A 22928-nucleotide genomic window follows, 5' to 3' on the forward strand; every position below is an offset into this window, starting at 1 on the left:
TTCCAACTTCTGCAAGTCCAAAACATAAGAAAATATAGGTACAAGTGTTCCCTCTTTGTAAATAAGAAATGAAGCACAGAGAAGCTAACTTGAAACAGAGGCAGCATTCTCATGATGGCTAATCAATTTGGCCACCTTGAGACTAGAAAGACATGAGCTGGACCACTTCAAGGACTTCCAAGTAGAGATAAAAAATGGGCAAACTCTGTAGAATGTGGCCACCATCGAGTGTGTTATTAAGGCTATTTTGCGTTGGACATTTCATTCAATAAATGAATTTCTATGTAATATTATTACTTAAGACTTATTCTTTCCAATTTATCAATCTTTCCCAGTGCAGACATATCCTATTTTCTACATTGCGTTTGTAGTAACACAGTTATACTTCTTTTTATACACTTCTTTTGATGATATGACAAATGTTAAAAAAATGAAAACAGTTTGTACTTATTTGTAGATTACTTATAACCAGTTTTGTAAATCAGATTCACAGGCTACTGGTTTTGTACTTACAGTATTGGAGACTCTGCCCACCCTTTTAAAAGACTTTCTAGACACTATTTTCAAATGAAGCAAATGAACACAGGTTTATGTGGAAACACAATACTACTTGTCATTTTACAGGGTGACTCTCAAATAATGGAACTGATTAGTTAACAAATATATCAAAATTTACGTATTTTAACAAGATTTTTCTCCTGAAAGATCCTGCATTTCATCAAATCTGAGGTGATACGAATTTGACAATGCTAAGAAAGAAAAAGAGCCTCTTGAAGTGCAACCCAAGCTTTCTTACCCTAATTTAAGACACATTTTGATGCATAATACATGAAATAGGAAAGAAAATGGTGTCTTCAAATCAATAAAATTCAGTAGTAACCTGAAAATTATGTAGTTAAAATGTTTTCCAATTTTCAAATAATTTTGAAACTAATTCCTCCTCTCCTTTCAGAACATAAAACAATATTTCATCTTCCCTAAGTCAATCTTATCCAGTTTGATAACCTTCCCATATTTACCAGCTGTGATTAACTTTTGGCAATTTCAAAAACTGAAATCTATGTTCTGAGAATAAATATTTACCACTGAGGATATCCAGATAACGTGTTGCAGTTTCTGGACACATTTGGAACTAACAAGGTTCCAAAAATATTTTGAGCAAATGTTGGAGCATGCCAGCTGCCAAGTTGAAGCCTTGAAAGATTCATCATTCATGTAGATGCAAATGTTCTTGTCTTTGTGTGTGCTTTATGCAGTCACATATAACATCTGATCTGTTACATTTTTTATAGATCATGGAAAACTTGAGAATCCCCGATTGCTCTTTCTTGGGGGTTCTTCAAGGAACTCATGCTTTTACTTTGGTGGACAGATGGTTTTCCCTCCCACACACCCATTTTTACTGCACTTTGGGTGGAGGAAGGAGACAAGAATCAGTAGATTGGAGGCTGCAGGAAATCTGACCAGTTTCCACACTATCTTTGTGTCAGGGAAAGGCACCTGCTTAGCTGGAGCAAGAGGTAAAGCTCTTTCCCCCGTAGGTGAATTTTGTCATCATGGGAAGTCTTTGGAGGGATGGGAATCTGAAAACACAATTTGCCTCTTTCTTTATACTCTTATTTGGAGTCTGTTAAGTGGTGGGTTTGTAGTTTTCATCAAATTTGGAAGTTTTTGGCTATTATTTCTTCTAGTTTGCTTTTTTTTTTTTTTTTTTTTTTTTTTTCCTCTTCATCTCTTTCCTCTCCTTTGGGGGCTACAGTTATCCATGTATTAGCTAATCAAAGTCTAACAGCTCCCTGACGCTGTGTTCAGTTTTTTCTAATTCTATTTCTTTGTGTGTTTTGTGTTTCAGTTTCTATTGCTATGTCTTCAAATTTGCTAATCTTTTCTTCTTCGGTGTCTAATCTGCTATTAATCCTGCCCAGTATATTTTTCATCTCAGACATACATTGTATCTTTTATCCCTAGAAGTTTGATTCTAGAAGTTTTTATATCTTTACATCTCTCCTATAAAACGTATCATGTTTTATGCACTTCTCTATAGCTTGCTTTTTTCACTTTACAAATACATTGTCTTATCAGTTGGTATAGATAATCTCATTTATATTCATGGATGCATATTATCTCATTGCATGGATGTACTGCAAGTCATGCAACCATTCTTATATTAGAAGGCAAACTTTTGCCTCTGCATACAGTAATGCAGTGAATAGTCTTGTGCATACATAGCCTTAACAGTTCAGTTCTTACAATGGGACGGTTTCCTCAGGAATAGAATTGTTAGGATGAAATATATTTGTATTGACTTTTAATAGATATTGCCAGATTGTTTTCCTAAAAGGTAGTAACAATTCACATTCCCAGTAGCAATTCCCTGTTTTTAATGTATAAAAGAGCACTTTTTTTCTTTATCTCCATCATCAATGGGAATTATCACACATTTTCATTTTTGCCAATATAAAGAGTAAAAGAACCTAATTTCATACCCAAAATCCTTACATAAGGCAATGAAGGGAGATAAGTGAATTTGTATCCTGCATACCTGTAAACACACACCCTTCTCACAGACGTCACAGTGATTATAAGTAATGTCAGCTCCTAACAGGGAGGATAGACATCTTAAACTATACATCAAAATTAAAGGAAAAAAGGAAACAACTATGTGATCTTTTAAAGTCTTTGCTAGAGGCAGTCAGTTGCCTAAGTATTAATAAACTGACAAAAACAGTATTTTACCGATCCAATGGAAAAGTGATACACTGGTTTGCATGGTACAAGTAGGTTTTAGTAAGGTCTTCAATCCTTCATTCAAACACTAGTGTCACATGTGTTTGGGATTCAGTATTTTTCAGAATTCCAAAACATACCCAGCAGAGTCTAGGGCAGCACATAGGAACCAAACACATTAACATTTCCAAATATGATAAAATATATTAATAGATTTATCAGTTCAAGTCAAGTTTTGCTGCCAAATGAGTTTTGGCACCAAACTCAGAGAAAATTCCAGATTTTCCAGGATAAGGGATCATGGGCCTGAGGTTTTCAAGAATAATGTATATGTGAAAACCTCTAGGATTTTAAACTTTAATTAATCAGAATTTACTGATTATGAAGAAAATGTATTTAGTAGCACCATGTATTCTTTAAGTGGCATTTGCACCAGAACACAGATTTTTGTAAAACCATCAATAAATTCCTCACTATATTTATACATCTTTAATCACAGCACTCAATTTATTGAATGTTTTATAACCCTTTTGTTAATTTTAGTATGATTGAATAATATTAAATTCTACTATTAACTGATATTTTTATTTCAACATATCTTCTTTGATTTAGCCTCTGCTACCTCTATTAATAGAAATAAAAAATTATTCTCTGTGCTTATAAATAGGAAAAAGTTAGTTTGAGGGAGACATAGAACTGATAAAGGGAATTTTTGAAAAATGTTAGAGTCTTGATCATGTTTAGAGACTTTAGGGAAGAGGCCGTTTGAAGAGGGATTCTTTGGAATAAATAGGAAGTGAAAGGTTTAATGGAATAAGGAACTGCAAGGAAAGGGAGGGAATGAAGTCCAGGGAGCAGAGTGGGTAGAGAAATTAGCAGGAAAAGGGACACGTATCTATTCTGGAAATGGGGAACATGCCTTTGATCCCTTCAGCATTTCATCTGGGATCACTGTGCACCCACTAGGCCCTCTGCTTTTGTGACCCAGGCAAGTTAATGTCATCATGAATGGGGGTAAGTATGAAATAGCTTCATCTCCATTCTCCATTCCTTTATTCATTCATTTGGAAAACATTTGTTGAGCACTAGGTATTAGGGATAACATAGTGAAGAAAATGGGCCTTGTTCCTGCCCTTATGGAAATCATAGTCTCATAGTTAATACCAAAAACAGCTGCTTTATGCACAGGTGTGCCAAGGATCTTTGATAAAGTAAAAATCTAGGGGGCCCTTGGTTTTAACTTCACCTTAGATTCTGTGAAATATTGCTAATGATGTTGCATCAGCCAGGCTTCTTGGCAGAATAGAGGGCAGTGAATAGCTGAGTTCAGTAGGGGCTGCAGATGGGCAAGTGGACTCCACTGGGTAGTTCCTTGTATCCTGGAACATAAAAGTGCCATGTGGTTCTTGGGGCATGAGCTGGTTAGAAGGACAGATGGTTAGTCAATGTCTGGGGTTTCAACCTTATAAGAGGATGGAGTTATAAAAATGCATGCCAAGTTCAGTGTCATAAAATTCAGAACAGGTATAAGAGAGAAAAATGGTAATTTTTGGGTGTTTGAGTTGACCAAGTGAGGTAATGGGTCTAAGTGATCAACACGGGAATGGATATAGAAGCAGGGAAAAGAGCTACTTGTAGGGGGTCCAGGTGGAGTCCAGACTGAGGATCAGGGGTTGGGGAGTGAGCATGATGGTCTAGAGGGCACACCACCAAGCAGAGAGAGACTGAGTGACGGGCGGGGACACAGACCTACAGAAATAGGCATCAGGAACGGGAACCTGGGGCCAGAGTCTCAGCTGCAGGAGTCAGAGACCAACCCAGAGATCACTGGGCACTGCGGATGGCATAGCTGGGTGGGGACTGACTAGGGTCCCTGACCAAGTGCAGCTGGGGTGGAGAGAGAACACCGTGATTCTGAGAGAGATCCCCTGAGGTTCAGGTTCTTTAGACACTCCTTGTCCAGAACTAGAGCTGAGGCCATTTCGGGTATGACAGACCCCTGGACTGTGAAGAGAGAGGAACAAAGGTGGGGCTGTTCCCTTTATAATGTCCTCACTCTCTTCTGAACTCAGCATCCTTGAGCCTCAGCACCGTAGTGAAGGTGCTTAATAAATGCTAGTGAACAACATCTTGATCTGTTCAGCAGGAAGGAGCAATTGTTTCTTACTGGGAAAGACTTGACTTTGTCTTGTTGGATAGAATACAGTTCCAACAGTATCCACTACTTGTCTTATCTTGGTAATTGTTGATCTCCCTATCAAGACTCTTAGCTGCTAAAACAAATACAACGGGTTGACTTAACAACAGGAATTTATTGGCTCACAGTTTCAGAGGCTAGAAGGTTTGCTTCCTTCTAGGGTTAGCAAATTCTGGCTGGCTGGCAATATTTGGGGTTCCTTGGCTTTTGTGTCACATGTCAATGCACATGGCAGCGCCTTCTCTTTTCCCTTCTGGGTGCCATTGACGTCTGACTTTTGGCTGCTTCTGATGGCTTCTCTTTCCATGTCCAATAATATTTGCTTTTAAGGACATCAGCCTTGTCAGATTAAGGCCCACCCTCATTCAGTTTGAGCACACCTTAACCAATAACATCTTCAAGGGTCTATGTTGAAGTGGGTTCATACCTACAGGACCAGGGGTTGGGACCTGAACATGCCTTTTGTGGGGCACATGATTCAATCTCCAACAGTAGTGTAGACATCTCTTTCCATGAGAAGGCAAGACTTGCAACATATCCATGTCGAATTTGGGCTCTTTGAAAGAAAGACACTGCCTTTTCCCCCACGCTCCTCTTTGTAAAGATTACCATCATCAATCATCATCCCATGTTCCATTTTCCCTGACAGATTAATATCTTCCTATTGCCACAATGTCTGCTAAGCAGGCAGCAGATAACAGGGTAAGCAGAGCATTCCTGGCAAGATTTCCTTTTCATACGGCTCAGGTGTACAAGAAGAAGTAGATGCAGATCTCCTATCAGTCTCTGTTATACCATGTGGTTAAAACACTGAAACTAAACATAGTACAAATAGATGAGTTGACTTCTAGATATTTTTCCCTTATGGCAGACACAGGGCAGTGGGTAGGAATAAGGGACTATATTGCAGTTCTTATCTTTTACAAGAACAAGACTATTAATAACTGTTGCTGCACTGATAATGTTTAAAATCAGATCTTAGTCGTGGTGGTATTTTGTAGTGTTTGTTAATTCCATGTGAATATTCCCGCCATGGGTGATTTCAGGCGACTGACTTGATGTCACTGGAAGCAGAGTTGAGAAGAGATGCTAACAGGTGTCTCTTACAAGTCCTGTGGAGGTCAGTCCTTTCCACTGCTGCCTGCTCAAGGACATTGGTCCTTTCTCTTTAGCACAGGAATTTCTAACCTCTGGGCCCAGACCTCAGAACAAACCCCATCTCATCGCATTTCATCCACACAACTACCCTCTGAGGTATGGGTAAATTATTCCCATTTTTCAGATGAGAAAAGATGTTTAAAAATGCTCATAAACTTGCCCAAGGGCTCATGACTAGCATTTTTGGTGGAGCCAGGATTTCTGCCTCATAATCAAAAGGTTGGGACCATTATCCTAGAGAATGCGGCACCTTTCTTTCTCTGCATATTCACTAAATCTCAGGATAACAAAAACTTCACTCAGGGAGCCTCTCCTGAGATTTTAGGAGATCATGACACAGCAACTCTTTGGCTGGCTCTTGCGGCTTAATTGTTAATTTGAAAATGGTTTTTAAGATTTGAGTTTTAATTCATTCCATTAAAGATAATTTTACAATGACAGACTGACATACTTTTCATGCTTTTCTTGCCAATGTGTACACTCCTTCCCGAGCCTCTGTGCTCAAGCCTGGGTTCCCCCTTTTCCCGGTCTTGTAGCTGACAGACCTTTGGGTTGAGGGCCTGTTTCCGGTAGAGGGTGTGGGTTTGTAGTCCTCGGAAACAGGACCTGTGTCTGGTCCGGAGTCTGCCTGAGCAGGGGGATCACACAAGCTCTCTCTATAAATGGACCAGATTTAGTGTCCTGGAATTTGGGTCCAGTCGAGGCAAATAGATAGTGGAGGACTGCACTTCTTTCCCATCAATCGTTAGAACCGTGGCCTTGTGACATACAAGCTGTAAGGAGGCAATGACTCAGCCAGACCTGACAGACCTCTGAAGAGGAGAGGCAGGCTGTTCCTGACAGTCACTTTACTTTCTGTAAACTTGAGTTAAATAAAGAGATGCTCATAAATATTGGAAGGAAGGTGATGGGGTTGGCAAGGAAATGTCTGCTCAATGTGGATTTATGCAAATGAAGAGAAATAATTTAACCCAAAATTTGAACTTATCACAGCATTTGCATTTGCATTTTAACATCTTAATCTTTATTTTAGAGACTAGAGCATATCTGTATATTAGGACAGATACAGACTCATACCCAAATGAACTTGTTTTGAGAGTTTCCACTTACTCCAGTTTAATAGTTTCCAGGACTGCCATAACAAAGTACCACAAACCAGGGGGCTTAAAACAGCAGAAATTTATTCTCTCACAGTTCTACAGGCAGAAAGTCTGAAATCAAGGTGTCAGCAGGGCCCTGTGCTCTTCAGTGGCTCAAGGGAAGGGATCCTTCTCTGCGTCTTCCTAGCTTTTCGTGGTGGCAATTCTTGGCATTTTATGGCTTCAGGGTACCTAACTCCAGTTTCTGCCTCCGGCTTCACATGGCCTTGTCCCGTGTGCTTCTCCATCCCTCTTTCTCTTCTCTTATAAAGATACCAGTTATATTGGATTAAAGGCCCACCCTATCCAGCATGACCTCATCTTAACTAATTACATCTGCAATGACCCGAATTCCAAACATGTCACATTTTGAGGTTCTGGAGGTTAGGACTCCAGCATATCTTTTTGGGTGACATGACTCAGCCCATAACAAGTGGGTAGATAAATTCTGTTTTATCTAAAGGTAAATCCAACCTCTCAACTGGTTAGTGAATATGGAGACCTAGACAGGTAAGACATGTGTCCAGGGCTAGGTAGGACTTCTGAGGACCTATGCTGAGGGTAAAGAGGGAAGGGTGAAGAAGACACCTGCAAAAGTAAATGCAAGGTGACGTGAAGCTAGAGAACTTAGAGAACACTTCTCCTGGAGGCAAGGGAGGACTAGGGGTGTGGGGCAGATGTGCCCAGAGAGGACCAGAAAGCAAACTAGGCCTGGAAGGAACTATCGATACCAAACACACCTTGCTGTAGGCCAGCCTGAACCCACATGACTTCAGACCAAATATCTTGGTCCAGCATCCTGTTCCATCTCATACCCACACTGGCTTCTTTCTGTTCCTCCAGTTTGCCATGCTCCCTAGGACCTTTGCACTTGCTGCTCCGTCAGCTGGAACGCCCCCTCCTCCAAGTCCATCTGGACACAACTGGTTCCCTCTCAACACTCAGGTCTCAGTCAAGTCACTTCTTTGGATAGGTCTGCTTTATCCATCCTGTCCGAAGCAGCCCTTAGCCAGTCACTCGCCATTATATTACCCTATTTTATTGTCTTTAAAACACTCATCACTCTCTGAAATCATCTTGTTTTTTGTTGACTTATTTAGAGTCTGAGTCCTCTGAGTAATGGAATGGAAATGCTGAGAGCAGTAGTTTTTTCTAATTGGTCATCATATCCCCACTACCTAGAACAGGACGTGGCCCAGCCAGGGTTCCATGTTTTTATCCCATGAGTGAATGAACAAATGAATGCATGAAATCCAACACAACCAAACAGGGGAGGCAGGTGTTTTACATCAGCCAATACAGTCTGTAATTCAACTTTGGTTACTAACCTGAGAATGAGTCTGTGTTCTATATATTCATGTATTTCTAAGCTTTTGTGTTTTTTCTAAGTGCCTGACATTAACTAAAGGCTTAATAAGTATTTGTCAGGTGAAAATCTAATGAGCATCAATTTTACAATTTCTACCCTTATTTCAGCTGAACTAAAATAGCCCTTGCTAGAACAGCAAGCAAGATAGGTAGCTCAGAGGGCAAGCCAAGCTTCAGGGTGACAAGTCATAGCCACAAGAAAATTGAGGGATCCTAAGTTGGGTTAAAAGACATTGAATTTATTAAGTCATTTTTTTTAAAGTAAATCTTAAGTTGATGTAAGTCATTTTTTTAAAGTGAACCTTGAATTGATGTAGAAGTAAAAATGAAAATAAGCATGTGTATTAAGTTTAAACAGTTCTTATTTTTAACTTAATAGTTTTGTAACTCAGCCAGAAAACAAGTTCTTTTTTTAATCCTCTAGGTAAATCCCAGCTAACATGTTTTAAGTAGTGGAATTCCTTTGTAGATGAGCCAGCTTCTGGGTTGTGGACATAGTGAATGGAGGTGTAGTTAGCCTGGGATTGGAATGTGACCTGTCTCAACTGTAGCTGAGACTAAAGGCTTGTGGTCAGAGTGTGGGACTGCTGTGGTCTACTGAACAAAGTGAACTTCAGTCTCCTCACCCAAAAATGAGGAAGGTGAAAGAGATAAATTCTAAATATCCCATAGCTGCATTCTTTTCTTTTTTTTTTTTTTTCAGCATCCAGTCCCTAACACTGAATCTATTTATATGGTATGGTATAGCTATCGGAAGCTATTTGTTAATAATACATTTTATATTTTGAAAATGAATAGTGATCTGGATAAAGTTAGGGCAGCCCCTCCTTTCACCATTTCCTGTATTACACTCATATTATACCTTTTAGTAGCGTCTTTCATTTTTATAATAGTTATCTAGATTCCTTTCTTCTCTTGGGTGATGGTAGTGAGTAAATGCTTGGGAAAGACTGATCTGTAGATGATGCCTGGGAATTTGGGATTCCCGCAGATACTTCTAAGGCTACCTCTAGGCAAATTTATCTAGGCCCCGTAGATGCCCATTTTTGTCTAGGCCTTGTAGATACCCATTTTTACCAAGGCCCCATAGATACCCATTTTATAAAAATATGTCCAGGTTGATATTCAGTGATCTTCCTGAAGCACTCTGATAGCTGTCAACCAGAGAATAAGTAGAAAGTATATTTTGAGGACAGAAAGCAAATTTTCATGTTTTCTGCCTGCTGTGGCAATACTTAACCTGAAAGAAAAGACTTTGGTTAAGACTTCTGTGGCAGACATTTTCAAAAATAAAACAATATAAATTTTGCTCATGTTTTCTTTTTTTTTTAATAAGAAATTTTATTTTGAGATAAATTCAAACTTACAGGAACAGTTGCAAAAATAGTACAAACCCCATACATAGAACTCCAGCATACCCCGACTCCCCTCCCCCAATACCCCAATCCACCACCTTTAACATCCTGTTACACCATTTCTTTCTTTCTTGCTTGCTTCCCCTCCCTTCCTCCCTCCCTCCCTCTCTCCCTCCCTATCATCCATCATCTATTGCTCTGTCTTCTGAACATATGAGAGGAAGATGCACACATCCTTGAAAAAACAATGTAATTCACATATACATTTCCCATGAACAAGAACATTCTTTTATGCAATCCCATTAAACGCAGCTAAGAAGTTCAAGAAATTCAACCTTGATACAAAGCTTACATTCTATATTTCTTTTTTTTTTATTTTCCGCTTAAGTCCCATCTGTGTCCCTTTGAGCCTCCTCTCCTCCATCCTCAGATCCCATCAGGATTATCTGTGGCATTTAATTGTCATCTATTTAGACTGTCTTTTTTTTTTTTTTTTTTTTTCCAATTGTGGAACCATATATACAGCCTAAATCTTCCCATTCCACCCCCTCCCTAGCATTCCATTAGTGGGATTAATCACATTTAGAATGTTGCAATGCTATCACCTTCCCACCATCCCTTTCTAGAAGTTTCCCTTCACCCCAAACAGAAACCCTACACTTATTTCTTAACTCTCCATTGCCCCTTCCCCCACTTCTCGGAACCCCTACTCTACTTTTCATCTCTATGGTCATATTCTCTGATACTTTCTTTGTGTTTATCGTGGGGCTTAAATTTAACGTCTTAAATCTATAACAATCTTGTTTTTCTTTGCTACCAACTTAACTTCAATATGACACATAAACTATGTTCCTATACTCCCTCATAAAAGAACCACTTTTATGTAGTTCTTGTCAAAAATTACATATTTTACATTGAGTCCAAAACCACTGATTTATCATTACAGTTTATGTATTTTAGATCCTGTAGGAAGTAAATAGTGGAGTTACAAATCAAAAATACAGTAGTATTGGTATTTATATTTACCATGTGTACCCTTTATTCCTTTATGTAGTTTTCAATTGTTTAGTGTCCCTTCCTTTCAGCCTGCTCACCTCCCTTTAGCATTTCTTACAGGACTGACCTACTGGTGGTGAAGTCCCTCAGCTTTTTTTGTCTATCGGTAGGGCTCCCTTTAGTATCTGAAGTAGGGCAGGTCTTTTATTAGCAAAATCTCTCAGCATTTGTTTGTCTGTGAAAAATTTAAATTCTCCCTCAAATTTGAAGGAGAGTTTTGCTGGATAAAGTATTCTTGGTTGGAAATTTTTCTCTCTCAGAGTTTTCAATATGTCATGCCACTGCCTTCTTGCCTCCATAGTGGCCGCTGAGTAGTCACTACTTAGTCTTATGTTGTTTCCTTTGTATGTGGTGAATTGCTTTTCTCTTGCTGCTTTCAGAACTTGCTCCTTCTCTTCAGTATTTGAGAGTCTGATCAGAATATGTCTTGGAGTGGGTTTATTTGGATTTATTCTATTTGGAGTTCGCTGGGCATTTATGCTTTGTGTATTTATATTGCTTAGAAGGTTTGGAAAGTTTTCCCCAACAATTTCTTTGAATATTCTTTCTAGACCTTTACCCTTCTCTTCCCCTTCTGGGACACCAATGAGTCTTAAATTTGGATGTTTTATTTTATCTATCATATCCCTGAGATCCATTTTTATTTTTTTTATTTTTTTCCCCATTCTTTCTTTTGTTCTTTCATTTTCTGTTCTGTGGTCCTCAAGGAGGCTGAGTTGTTGTTCACCTTCCTCTAATCTTGTATTGTGAGTATCCAGAGTCTTTTTAATTTGGCTAACAGTTTCTTTTATTTCCGTAAGATCTTCTATTTTTTTATTTACTCTTGCAATTTCTTCTTTATGCTCTTCTAGGGTCTTCTTTATGTCCTTTGTATCCTGAGCCATGCTCTTGTTGCCTGTCTGTAATTCTTTGATGAATTGTGCCAAGTACTGTGTGTCTTCTGATCTTTTCATTTGGGTGTTTTGGTTTGGGTTCTCCATATCGTCTGGTTTTATCATATGCTTTAAGATTTTTTTGTTGTTTTTGGCCTCTTGGCATTTGCTTTACTTGATCCCTAATTTGACTACTGCAGCTTGGTGGCATACACTTTCTCTAACTAACCAGTAGATGGCGTCCGTGAGTCACTTATTCCCCTCAAGTCAGTTCTCCCCCACTTTGTCTTTGTGGTGTGTGGGGGTCTGATTCTTGTGGGGTCCAACTGGTGCACCAAGTTTGGGTGTGTTGCTGGTGCTGTCCGCCCTGAATGTGGGGCTTGTGTCTGGGTGGTTAGGCAGGCAGGGCAGCTTTAATAATCAAACCTCCCAGGTGTTCCTGGACATTTAAGGCTGTTGCAGGAGCCTAAGCCTTCATTTCAGTCTTTCCACCGATTGTCTCTGCCGCTGACCCACAAGTCCTTGGTATTCGCGTAGGGTCCCTGGGATTTCTGAGCAGTTCACCCTTCCCAGCTGTGCTCTTCCAGGACCTCTGATTAAGGAGGGCTGCTCCATATCACTAGTGCGCACCAGCTCGCCTGGGTCTCTGGGCTGTGCAGGGGCACTCCCAGCCCGCTTCAAAGTGGTTGAATGGGACGCGTTAACATCCCCCTTTTCGCACAGCTCTGCCCTTCCAGCTCCAGGACAATCAGCTGTGGGTGTATTAAAGGCCACTGTCCACGGCCGATATTGTGGCTTGTGTGTAGTGCTGCGGGAAAGATTCCCTGTCACACTGGGTTTCTTGGCATGGCTCTGGGCTGTGGGTCTGGCCCCGGGCAGGAGCGTCCCCTGCCCGCTGGGGAGATGGCTGCAAGGAATGCAGTTTTTTTCTCCTTTTGGCTCCTCTCTGCTCCTCTGGTCTCAAGACAATCAGCAGCGGGTGTAGGAAGGGGTATCCTCCATGCCAGACACCGAGGTGTTAGCCCAGCCCGCTCCCACCGTGCTTCACTGCATGGCTCTCCCCATCGTATCTGCAGCCACCCCCGGGCTTTTTTTTTTTTCAAAGAACTAGTCTTCTCCAAATACCAGCCCACCGTTTCCCCACACCACAGCGTGGCCGCAGGACTTTCAGCCGACTCACTCACTCGTTTCAGAATGCAGGCTCCTGGTTTCACCAAATGCACATTCCCTGTGGATTTAGCAGACCTTGTCCGGCTGGTGGATCACTGGCAGTGGTGTTCTGGGTCACTTTCTGGTTTTTATCTGGTATTTTTCACGGAGGTGTTTTTTTGCTCTGTCTCACCTAGCCGCCATCTTAGGTTCTCTCCTCGTATTTTCTTCTAAATGTTAAAGAGTTAAACCAAATTCTTTACCAGTTGAATATTAAAATTTTGTCACCATTGTTGGGTTTTGGTTAAAAATTGTATACATAGAGCTTGTTAATGTATTCTTAATATCTGCTAATTAGTAAATGGTCATCCCTTCTATATTCAGTATTTACAGTACATAATTCACATTTAAAAATTAAACTCACTGTTTTAAATTATAAAGCTTTGTAGTTGATATGTTGGCTTAGTTTATATGAAGACCCAAATATAGGTGTTTAAAGTAAGAGCTATAGGATACCAAGCATTATCTAGAAAGTAACTACATATTGTATCTTTTCTGTTTTTTCTCATTTATTGTTTTTTCTCAGTTAAAATATTATATTTATAATAAAAATACAAAAAAGTATAAAGAATATATTTTTCAAATCACTTTTAACTCCACCTTCAGAAAATAACCCCATATAACTTCAAGGATTATACTATTCTATACTTTTGTAATCTGACTTTTCTTTATAGAAAATATGAAGATATTTTTCATTTAATTAAGTGCTCTTCTAAAACATGGTCTTTAATAACTCCCTGATATGTCATCCTATGGCTGTGCCATAACATAATCCCCTATTGTGAGAGGCAGTCGAGGAAAGAAAGAGAATAGGGCCTGGAGTGGACACCCTGCCATTTACTGGCTGTGACTATGGCCAAGTTATTTATTTTTCTATTCCTCAATCTCCTTACCTATAAAACGGAGATAAAAATAGTACCAGCTTTATACTGGATAATGTAAAGATTAAATAAATTATTACACATAGCACTTAAATACACAGAGCACTTAAAATTATGCCTGTTATATGGCAAGTGCTTGATAAACTTTCATTATTATTTATGTTGTTTTCAGTATTTTGAGGTTATAATACTGTGATGCATATCTCTGAAGAAAAAAAGTTTTTATACTTCTATTATTTTCTTGATAAATTTTTAGAAGTACAATTACATCTTTGATACATATTGCTAAATTGCTCTCTGTAGAGGTTGTGCGGATTTGTGTTCTCCATGGCAATGTGAGAAAGTAAGGAGCCTCTTTACAGTGAGTGATGATGCTTCTGGGGGTGCATTATGGTGGAAATGACACCTGCCCATATGGGGTTTTTGCAGTTCTCCAAAGTCAGTGAATATTGAATAACTGGGATTTATTCAACTTACTCTCCTTTTGAATATTTATAGACTCTTCAAGCCAAGTTAGGAAAAATTTAAAACATTTGTTCAGATTGGGTGTGCTTAGTGTATTAATCTGATATTTGTTTAAGAAGAGATTTGAATTGATATAAAAATTTGCACTTGACTACATTGTTGTGCTGTTTCCTCCCATTGAAACTAACATTTTCTATTTTCAAGAAAAAAGCAGCCAGCCTTGGGAGCAGTCAACCTTCCAGAGCACTTGCCAGTGGAACAGCCCCTACCAGTAAGGTAAGTCATTTCCCGAACACAGAAAGACCCATACTTGACAGGTGTATCATCAGAGGGTGGGGAGAGTCAGCATAGAGGCAAACGGTGCCTGCAGATGACTGAGAGTTTTTGAAAACCCCTATGCATGAGGGGGTAATATTTTAAATAATGATTTCAGTAATTTAAAAGTGTAGTAAAACTATTTATGATATATTTCTTCCTAGAATATATTATATTCAATGAATATTAATTATCATAAATATCTATAGATAATATTAGACTTTTGTGTATTTGATCATCCTACTTCTTCAGAAGAGTCATTCAAATCTCCGTGAGTGTTAACTACACTAGGCTTTCCACTAAGTGTTCTATGTATCTTAGGTAATCCCCCTACAACCTTATAGAGAGCATACTATTATTATTCCTTTTTTCATGGAGAAAAAAGGGCTCAGAGAGGTTAAGTAACCTTGAGAAGATCACAAAATCAATGAGATGGAGGTAGGGTTCAAGTTCAGGGTTCCTGTTCGTACAAGCTCCTCAACATGCTGGATCTCATAAGCTCCAAGCATTCTTTAGTAACACAAACCTGCAGAGCTTTCACTTACAAAAATCACTGAAACATCACCTTTCAAGATGAGAAGCTACAATTTTAGCTAGTAGTTTTTCATACATAAAATAGTTAAGCTTGGCCCATTTCTACTTTGTGATCTTCCAGTATTTTCAAAATTATCTAAAAACTTAACTGATAACAAATATTTAAAATAAGCATTTTAAGCTATCCTATCATACGGAGGTCTGTGGACTTTCTCATATATGTCTCTGGCTCGGTGAAGAGGTCATATTTTAGTGTCTGCCAGAACCACAACCGCTCACCTAGTCCCAAAGGTGCCAAGACCAGGAATTGGCTGAAATAACTTAAGACCCATGAGTGTGTTTTATTGGAGCTTCCCAAATCTCTTCTTCCAGCCTGTAAAAAGATAATCATTGAAGGACTATGAATCTTAAATAACGAGAGTGAGTTAATGTTTTGGATCAACAGAATTCAAAACTGGGGTCTGCTCTCTTTTAGCTCTTCTGTTATTGCTACTGGGGGCGTGACAGCACTGATGTCCACTGGGTTAGGTGACCTTTGCTGAACCAAACAAACCGAAGTTTGAATTTCCTCTTTGCCACTTGTTACCAGCAAGTTTATTTAGCCCTACTGAGCCTCGGTTTCCTCATCCGTAAAATGGGGATGAGACTTCTCTTGTCAGAGCTGTTGGGAGGCTTAAATGAAATAGAACAATTTCATTTAAGGCAATTAGTAGGTACTGGGAAAATAGGTGCTTCTGTGATTGTTCTTGTTGGTCCTCCAACTCAAGGAGGTCTCTGATTTAAAAAGATGTCCCAAACATGTCCTCTCTTCTATAGTGTTAGGACCTTTACTTGATTTTGCTTTTGTTTACTCTTATCTGTTTGTTTTATCATATACCAAATTGCTACTCTAAAAATGAGAAGTCTCATTAGTAAAACCTAACCTAATGAGATATAGTGAATTGTTTATAAATGATTTCCAGAACTACTAGTATCTAAAAAGTGGATGTTCAGTATATTATTGAGCACCACACCCAATTTTTTTCTCTAACTTTGTTTTAAGAATCTGACTTTATACCATCCTATTTCACACTAGGAAATTATCATTCAATGGCTCTGAGGTGAAATGAGTATAAAGAATTTGGACATCTCCCCTGTCGGAAATAAAGTGGTACCTGTAAGGGAATAAACGCTCTCTCGGTTCTGGAGGAGACAAGAATTTATTTACGATCTTGCAAGGTGGGGCGTCCAGCCAAACACGCGGAAGGCTGGCGCGCCAGAGGAAGAGAATGGCGATGTTTAAATCTCCTACTCCTAATTCGCAAGTCCCTCCCCTGTTTCCCCATTGACTGGGTGCTACAGAGGTTACAGCCTATCCGAGAACACTAACTAATTCATCTTTTGAGATTTTAATTTGTACAGCCAATCCCAGAGAGCCAACTAGCTCATTATTGAGATTTTGAACTGATTAGCCAATGCCCCCCCAAATTTTTATTTTTTTGCTGTGAGTTCCCGCCTCTGATACTACCTCATGTCTCTTTACATCAGGCAGATTCTCTCTTCTCTTTGTCTGGGGCTTGTTTAAACTGGTTTTGCCTCCATTTCCCTTATTCCATGCTGTCTCTATGTGAAAACGAAACTTATTCCTTTCTTACATCCCCCAAACCCTGTTTTAGCTTAGGAAGCTAGTGCAGGGGCATAGATGGTGGATGGAAACATTTTAGTACATCTTTATTGTTTTATTATTTAATGGCAAACTTGATATTCTTACCTGGGTTTCTGAAACACTGCCTTTTCCCACATCCACTCGTATCTACTTTTGCTCTTTCATATTATGTTTTTCTGACTCTCTTTCCTTCAATGATTTCCTAAGTATTAGTTTTCCCAGGATTTAATTCTTCACTGCTTCTTTTCTCATATCCTTAACTCTTGTAGAGTATTGAAAGAAAAAATATGTATACTTGCTTCTTTCTTTTTTTTTGATGCCAGGTTAGAAGGGCTGTGACTCAGTAGCATCACCTCCAAAATATGACCATCCCCATGCCTGATTTAGACAAGCTTGGATAATAGCATTTGTTGAAATTTGAAGCTTTTTATTACAGAGTTAATTATGATAACACACAGTAGGCAAAATAATATTCTCCAAACACATTCAGAAAAGGCATGACAAAATAATAGATATGATTGGCAGTGAGAATGAATTTGTCCTGGTCTTCTGAAGTGAAGCCTTATAATAAAGGAGTTTTCTTGATTCTGAACACATTCTACTGGAAACTTTAAAAAATGATGATTTTACAATTATCAAGAAAACCTTAAAGTCTGTTTTTAAAATAAATATTTAATTTGCAGCTTACAAGTAAGCTGTTTTCTGTAAAGTTGTTGCCATGTATTACAGAACTGTTTTATGAGAATCCTTAATGAATAATTATGAATACAAATTATATCACTTCTGCCATGTAAGTCTGGGCTTAGAAGATCAAAGCTGTTAAGAGGCATAGATGTTTCTAAGTTGAAATAATGTAATTATAAATATTTAGTGCTTATATTGCAATTTTTTTTGGTAAATTGGTAATAAGGACTAATGAGGCTGCTGAAATGATCACAGATTCTCATTACTAGAGCCAATATGAAAATTGTTGTGGTTCATAAGTCTAAAATAAGATAATTTTATTGATGGATGAGTTCTCAGACACCTCCTATTTCAACTGAAGTTCACATTGCATTAAGAATTTCTCTGTAGAAGACCATGGCTATTAAGGATGTATTGCTTAAAGCTTTTTAGTTCCAAACAACAACATCCACTCTGACTAGTTTAAGCCAAAAAGGAATTTCTTAAGGGGTAATGGCTAGTTCACCGGGAAATCCAGGAGGGACCCTCTACTGGAGTCCAAAGCTTCACAGCCAGGAACAGTGCCAACCACTTCAAGGGGCGTCTCCTGTTAAAATCGTACCGCCACCACAGCTTGGCACCTATCACAGTTAGGATCGAACGCCAGAAATTTTGCCCTTTCCAATCCTGGAGATTCAAAACCCTTATGGGAATATGGATTTCCAGTTGGGCAGCAGCCTCCTCACTTTGCTCACTTCCAATTCCATTCTTGTATGGGCACATCTGATTAGCCAACCCAGACCACATGCCTTAACCCTGCTACAAGGGAGTCTCAGGATGTGAGTTTTCTGGATTCTGCTTTGGAAAGGTGTGTATGATTAGATGGGACATTGTCAATGTGCTTTCAAATTATCAATAGGTTTTCAAATGTGTAGTCAGCCACCAATGACAAATGTCCACTAAAGAAGGAAAACAGAATTCACTAATTGAACAAAAGGAAAATCATCGATGATAGACTGGCATTATTAGGCCTTTAAACAGAAGAAGTTACAAACAACCACTCTTCCCAGCCAGGTAGGGAACTGTGCGAAGGAATAAACACCCATCAGAGAAACACTTTTGTAATTCCAGCCCTGGTTCTTGTGATAAATAGCTGTGCCAACTTTGGTAATGATAAACAGACAAGCATTTTTATTTTAAAAATTATACATACATTTTAATGTGCAATAAAAAGTATTTCTGGCACATCAAACTGGTGATTTCATGGATTGTTTTTTATTAAGACAAGGTTGAATTAAAGGTTAAAAAGTAGATCTAAAGAAAATATTAAATAAATTTAAGTAGGGCAGATTTTTAAAAAGAACATGCAGATAATGCACCAATGACCAAAGCTTGGGAAACAATACCTACAGCAGTGATTCTCATATTTTTATGTACTTATTGTATCAGTGGGGCTTTTACTAAAATGAGGATTCGGATTCAGATTCAGGAGATCTACCATAGGGCTGAGTTTCTGTGTTTGTAGTAAGCTCTCAGTTGATGCTTCTTCTGCTGCTCTGGAGACTACACTTTGAGTAGCAAGAATGCAGAATTGTGCTGAATGTAGGTAGTTTAGACTCCCTGTTTATTAGTTTTTCTAGGCATCAATTGGATAATTTGGTTAAAATGCAGATTCTCAGATTCCAAGCCAAGAAACTGTGATTCACTGGGGTAGGGCAGGTCACACCCAAGTGTTTCAGATGCAGATGATCTGAGGACCACATTTGGAGAAAGGCTGACCCCCAGAGAATGTGACCTGCACAGCACGTTAGGGGATCAATAACATCCCTCTTCATCTCTAAGGAAAGGAGCCCCTTTCTCCTTGGTCTGCGGCGTAAGAGTCTTTGGAAACTTTATTTCATAATCATGTGTTTACTCATCTGTACCCATTCAGGAGCACAGAAGTATTTACCTTCATTGAGGGAGATACAGCTGCCTTAACACCAGGGGCTGTGGGGCCCAGGGCCCCATCCCTCCTGGGGTGTGGCCTGAACAAATCATCCTGAGCTGTTTTTGCCATAGGGGAAATGACTGCCAGTGACATCTAGATGAGCTGAGGTTTAGATAAACAAAATATTAAGGAAAAAAAAAAATAAAGAATTTTTAAGCTATATTTTCATCAAGAAGAAATATAAGAACACAGTCTTCTGTTCAGAGAATTATAAAATGTTCGAGTTGGAAGCGTTCTTACTTCAGCTTTATTTAACAGAAGTAAAAGAAAAAGGAAAAGAAATAAAATGGTTGTGAGGAACACTTTGAAGGGGAAGTCAGAAGGACCCCACCCGCTTTTACTGCTGGGTTTGTGGCGGGTGTGTGTGTGGGGTGGGGTGTGTGGGGGGTGTGTGTGTGGGGGGGAGTGTGTGTGGGGGGGGTGCAGAGCTATGCAGATGTGCTCTCCGCCTATTTTAATGCCAGCTGGTGGTTCCCTCTGTCCCGGCTGGATGCAGCACTGCCATTGTCAGCAGCCACTAGCTGACCTAAGGTTTTTGTTTCTCAAACCCTGACCACTGCCTCCCCCTACTCACACACTAAAGCTCAGGGTCCAGAGTATGTGTCAGAGTTGGTTTATGGCTTTGGGAAAAGCTGGCTTGTCATATTTCTTTTTAAATTTCGTAACTTTTTTTTTCTCTAACTCCATCTTCTATATTTATTCGTTGGCATTCTTCTATAAGAGTGTTTCCTTTTCCCCTATTTTCTTATTTATTCATTCCTTTATTTCTTGGTAAGAATATAGGCTCATGAATTCTTATTTTATTCAAGGGCTTAAAATCCATTCCTATTGTTTATTTTGAAGTTTTCTATCCTAATACTATAATACATACAATAATTCAGTAGAATCCTGACTCAAACTGATCTTTTAAAAAACCCACTTTTAAACAGTCTTACACAATTCGAAACGTATTTGCAAATGCCAGGTTATACTCATTATTAATTCACTTCATAGTTTAAAAGCGGTGTTTGATGGAGTGGATTTGCAAAGGGCCCCGCCGTCGCGCCCTCATTCCAGCAGTCGGTGTGACAGCCGGTGTGACAGCCGTCTGCAGCCTGCAGTGCCGCATCACAGCCTACGTTCGGTTTGTCCTGGATGCCAAGCCCATGACGAGTCGGCGGGGCGGGGGGAGCCTCCCTCCCCAGAACCGGCCGGGAGCTCTCGGGGCGGGGCTGCTCGCCGGAGGGGGGGCGGGGAAGATGCTGCGTCGCCACCTCGGGATCTGCCGGGCCCAGTCACATTCTGCGGCCTGGGCTGGGACTCAAAACTGAAACCACGGGGCCGAGCCCAAACAGGAATGAAAACATCCTGAAAAACCCAGGCCGGCGCGCGGCCGCGAACTGAAGCCTCCCGGCCGTGGAGTGGGACGCAGAGTGAGTACTGATTTCTGGCCGCTTTCAAGTTCGGCTGCATCTGCTTGTGATCCGAGCAGCCTGCGCCGCCACCTCCTCGCCCCGGCCCTGCGTTTCCAAGGCTGGGAGCCTGCCAGCTGACTCCCCGCGCTCGGGACTAGTGGTCTTACTATAATCTTGACTCTTAAGATATATTTCTTTTCAAGCGGTTTCTAAGTTAAATTGTGTTTTTCGTGGACACCTCCTCCCTGTCGGTGAAACTGTGGCTGGCTTTTCAGTTGGGCATGTATCTGGTGACCAGGGCGCGGTAGGGTTACAAAACAAGGGATTTGTGTGACCCAGGCAAAATGCAGAAAGAAAACGGCAGCTATGTGGATTTGGTTTGGCACTTTTATCTCTAGGATTAGACCCTCTCCTCCTCCCTCACTTCCTCTAACCACCCTGATGACCTGTTTTTGATGAATGAGTTCACTCTGTATGACCTTTCCATGTACCTGATACATACTGGGTGTGGTATCTGCAAATGTTGTAACATGTTCAAGTTCTGTTTCCTTGCACAAAACCTGAGACTGTTGTAGGATAGTATCACTGAGAGTTCTTTGTCTATCTGTAAAGAATGCAACGTGTTTTCGCAGAGATTTAACCATTTTTTCTGTATGAGAGAGTGCCATCATTCTCCAGCTATAAAATGGGCAAGAGGTAAGTTCTTGAGAAAATGAAGTGGAAAGTTGAGGCAACTTCCCTAAGGAATGAGACCTTGGGGGCCTCCTGACTATGTATTCTCCTAGGAACCCGCCTATGTATGCCACAGAACAGGAATGCTTGGTCAGCAGTTCTGCAACGTTGCTGCTGTCTGAGAGATTAGCTAAAGAAAAAACTGCATTGCAGGGAAGCCCAACAAGGAGTGGCACCTGGCGGTCAAAGGGAGAAAGTTTATTTTCTAATGAATAACTGTAGAATGTCTCTTCCTGATGCTCTGCTTGTGGATACGGAATTCAACTTTCTCACATTGATTTTTTAGTATCTAAAAGGAATATTGAGTTGCTGGGAATGAGGTGGGGAGCATGCGCTCTCTGGGTTCTAGGAGACAGTATAGGAAAATTTAGCAAAATCATGCCAGAGTAGGAACAGCCTCATCTGCAGATTGATGGAGACTGGATAGGCGACCAGTAGCCACGAGGGTGGAGTGGAAATCGGTAGAGTGCAGCAAGGACTTGGTGTCTATTACCATCAAGTGTGCCTTGCAGACTGTGGGACTCTGTTTATGAAACAGCAGTCAAGGATAAATGTTGGCTGTGGTTTAGTTCACATGCTTTGCGAAGATTCCTGATTCATGCGAGGAGTTGATTATATAGTGTTAGCAGTGAGTTTCAGTCTCTGGTAGAATTGGCTGAGTATAATTTCTCTCCCACAAAGAAAACGTAAGAGGTAACACATAAAATAGCAGTTCAAAAGAATAAAACCAAAAAGAAAAGGAAACCATTAGGAAAACATAAGGAATTAATCTGAACTAACTTCTTAGAATCAGCCAAGTATTTTATGTTCCTATTCATAGGTTATAAAAACAATTATGTCTTTAAGGTGTGTCACGTCTTCTGAGATGAGACTATTTACTTTTCCCCAAAATATGAAGTATCTAGTTGGTCAATCTTGTTTAAGTCGACAATCTGCTACCCATGTTCTCTATATATGTTATATTTTTGTATTCTTCTCTTGTATACCTCATAATTCTTTCATTTGGGGGACCATAAGAATCTGGAACATATGTTTTATATCAGTGTTTCTGACCTTATGAGAGGGACATTTTTTATTCTATAGTTTTTGGGATATATGGAATTTATAAACTGTAGACTTGGAAACTGCAATGGGTCTTCAAAAGTAATTGCATTTTGTTTTTTCTCTATGAATAGCTTCTGTCTTAAAAATGTCAGCTAAGGGGTGTTTCTCAACAGGGGTGCTATTG

General features: G+C 39.8%; 1 protein-coding gene across 6 annotated transcripts in view; it reads left to right on the plus strand.

Annotated features, from left to right (window-relative positions):
• The window catches only part of CAST (calpastatin), a 137310-nt gene that overhangs the window by 24003 nt on the left and 90379 nt on the right, over nucleotides 1-22928 (plus strand). For 4 of the 6 annotated variants that reach the window (XM_037801312.1, XM_037801309.1, XM_037801311.1 and 1 more), the window contains exon 3: nucleotides 14632-14703. In XM_037801312.1, the coding sequence (XP_037657240.1) occupies nucleotides 14632-14703 (72 nt within the window). Of the gene's footprint in view, nucleotides 1-14631; nucleotides 14704-20827; nucleotides 20987-22928 lie in introns of those variants that run through there. The other 2 variants (XM_037801313.1, XM_037801314.1) reach the window with 2 other exon arrangements.

This window comes from Choloepus didactylus, chromosome 13 (genome assembly GCF_015220235.1).
Source record: "Choloepus didactylus isolate mChoDid1 chromosome 13, mChoDid1.pri, whole genome shotgun sequence".
NCBI classification, from domain to species: domain Eukaryota; kingdom Metazoa; phylum Chordata; class Mammalia; order Pilosa; family Megalonychidae; genus Choloepus; species Choloepus didactylus.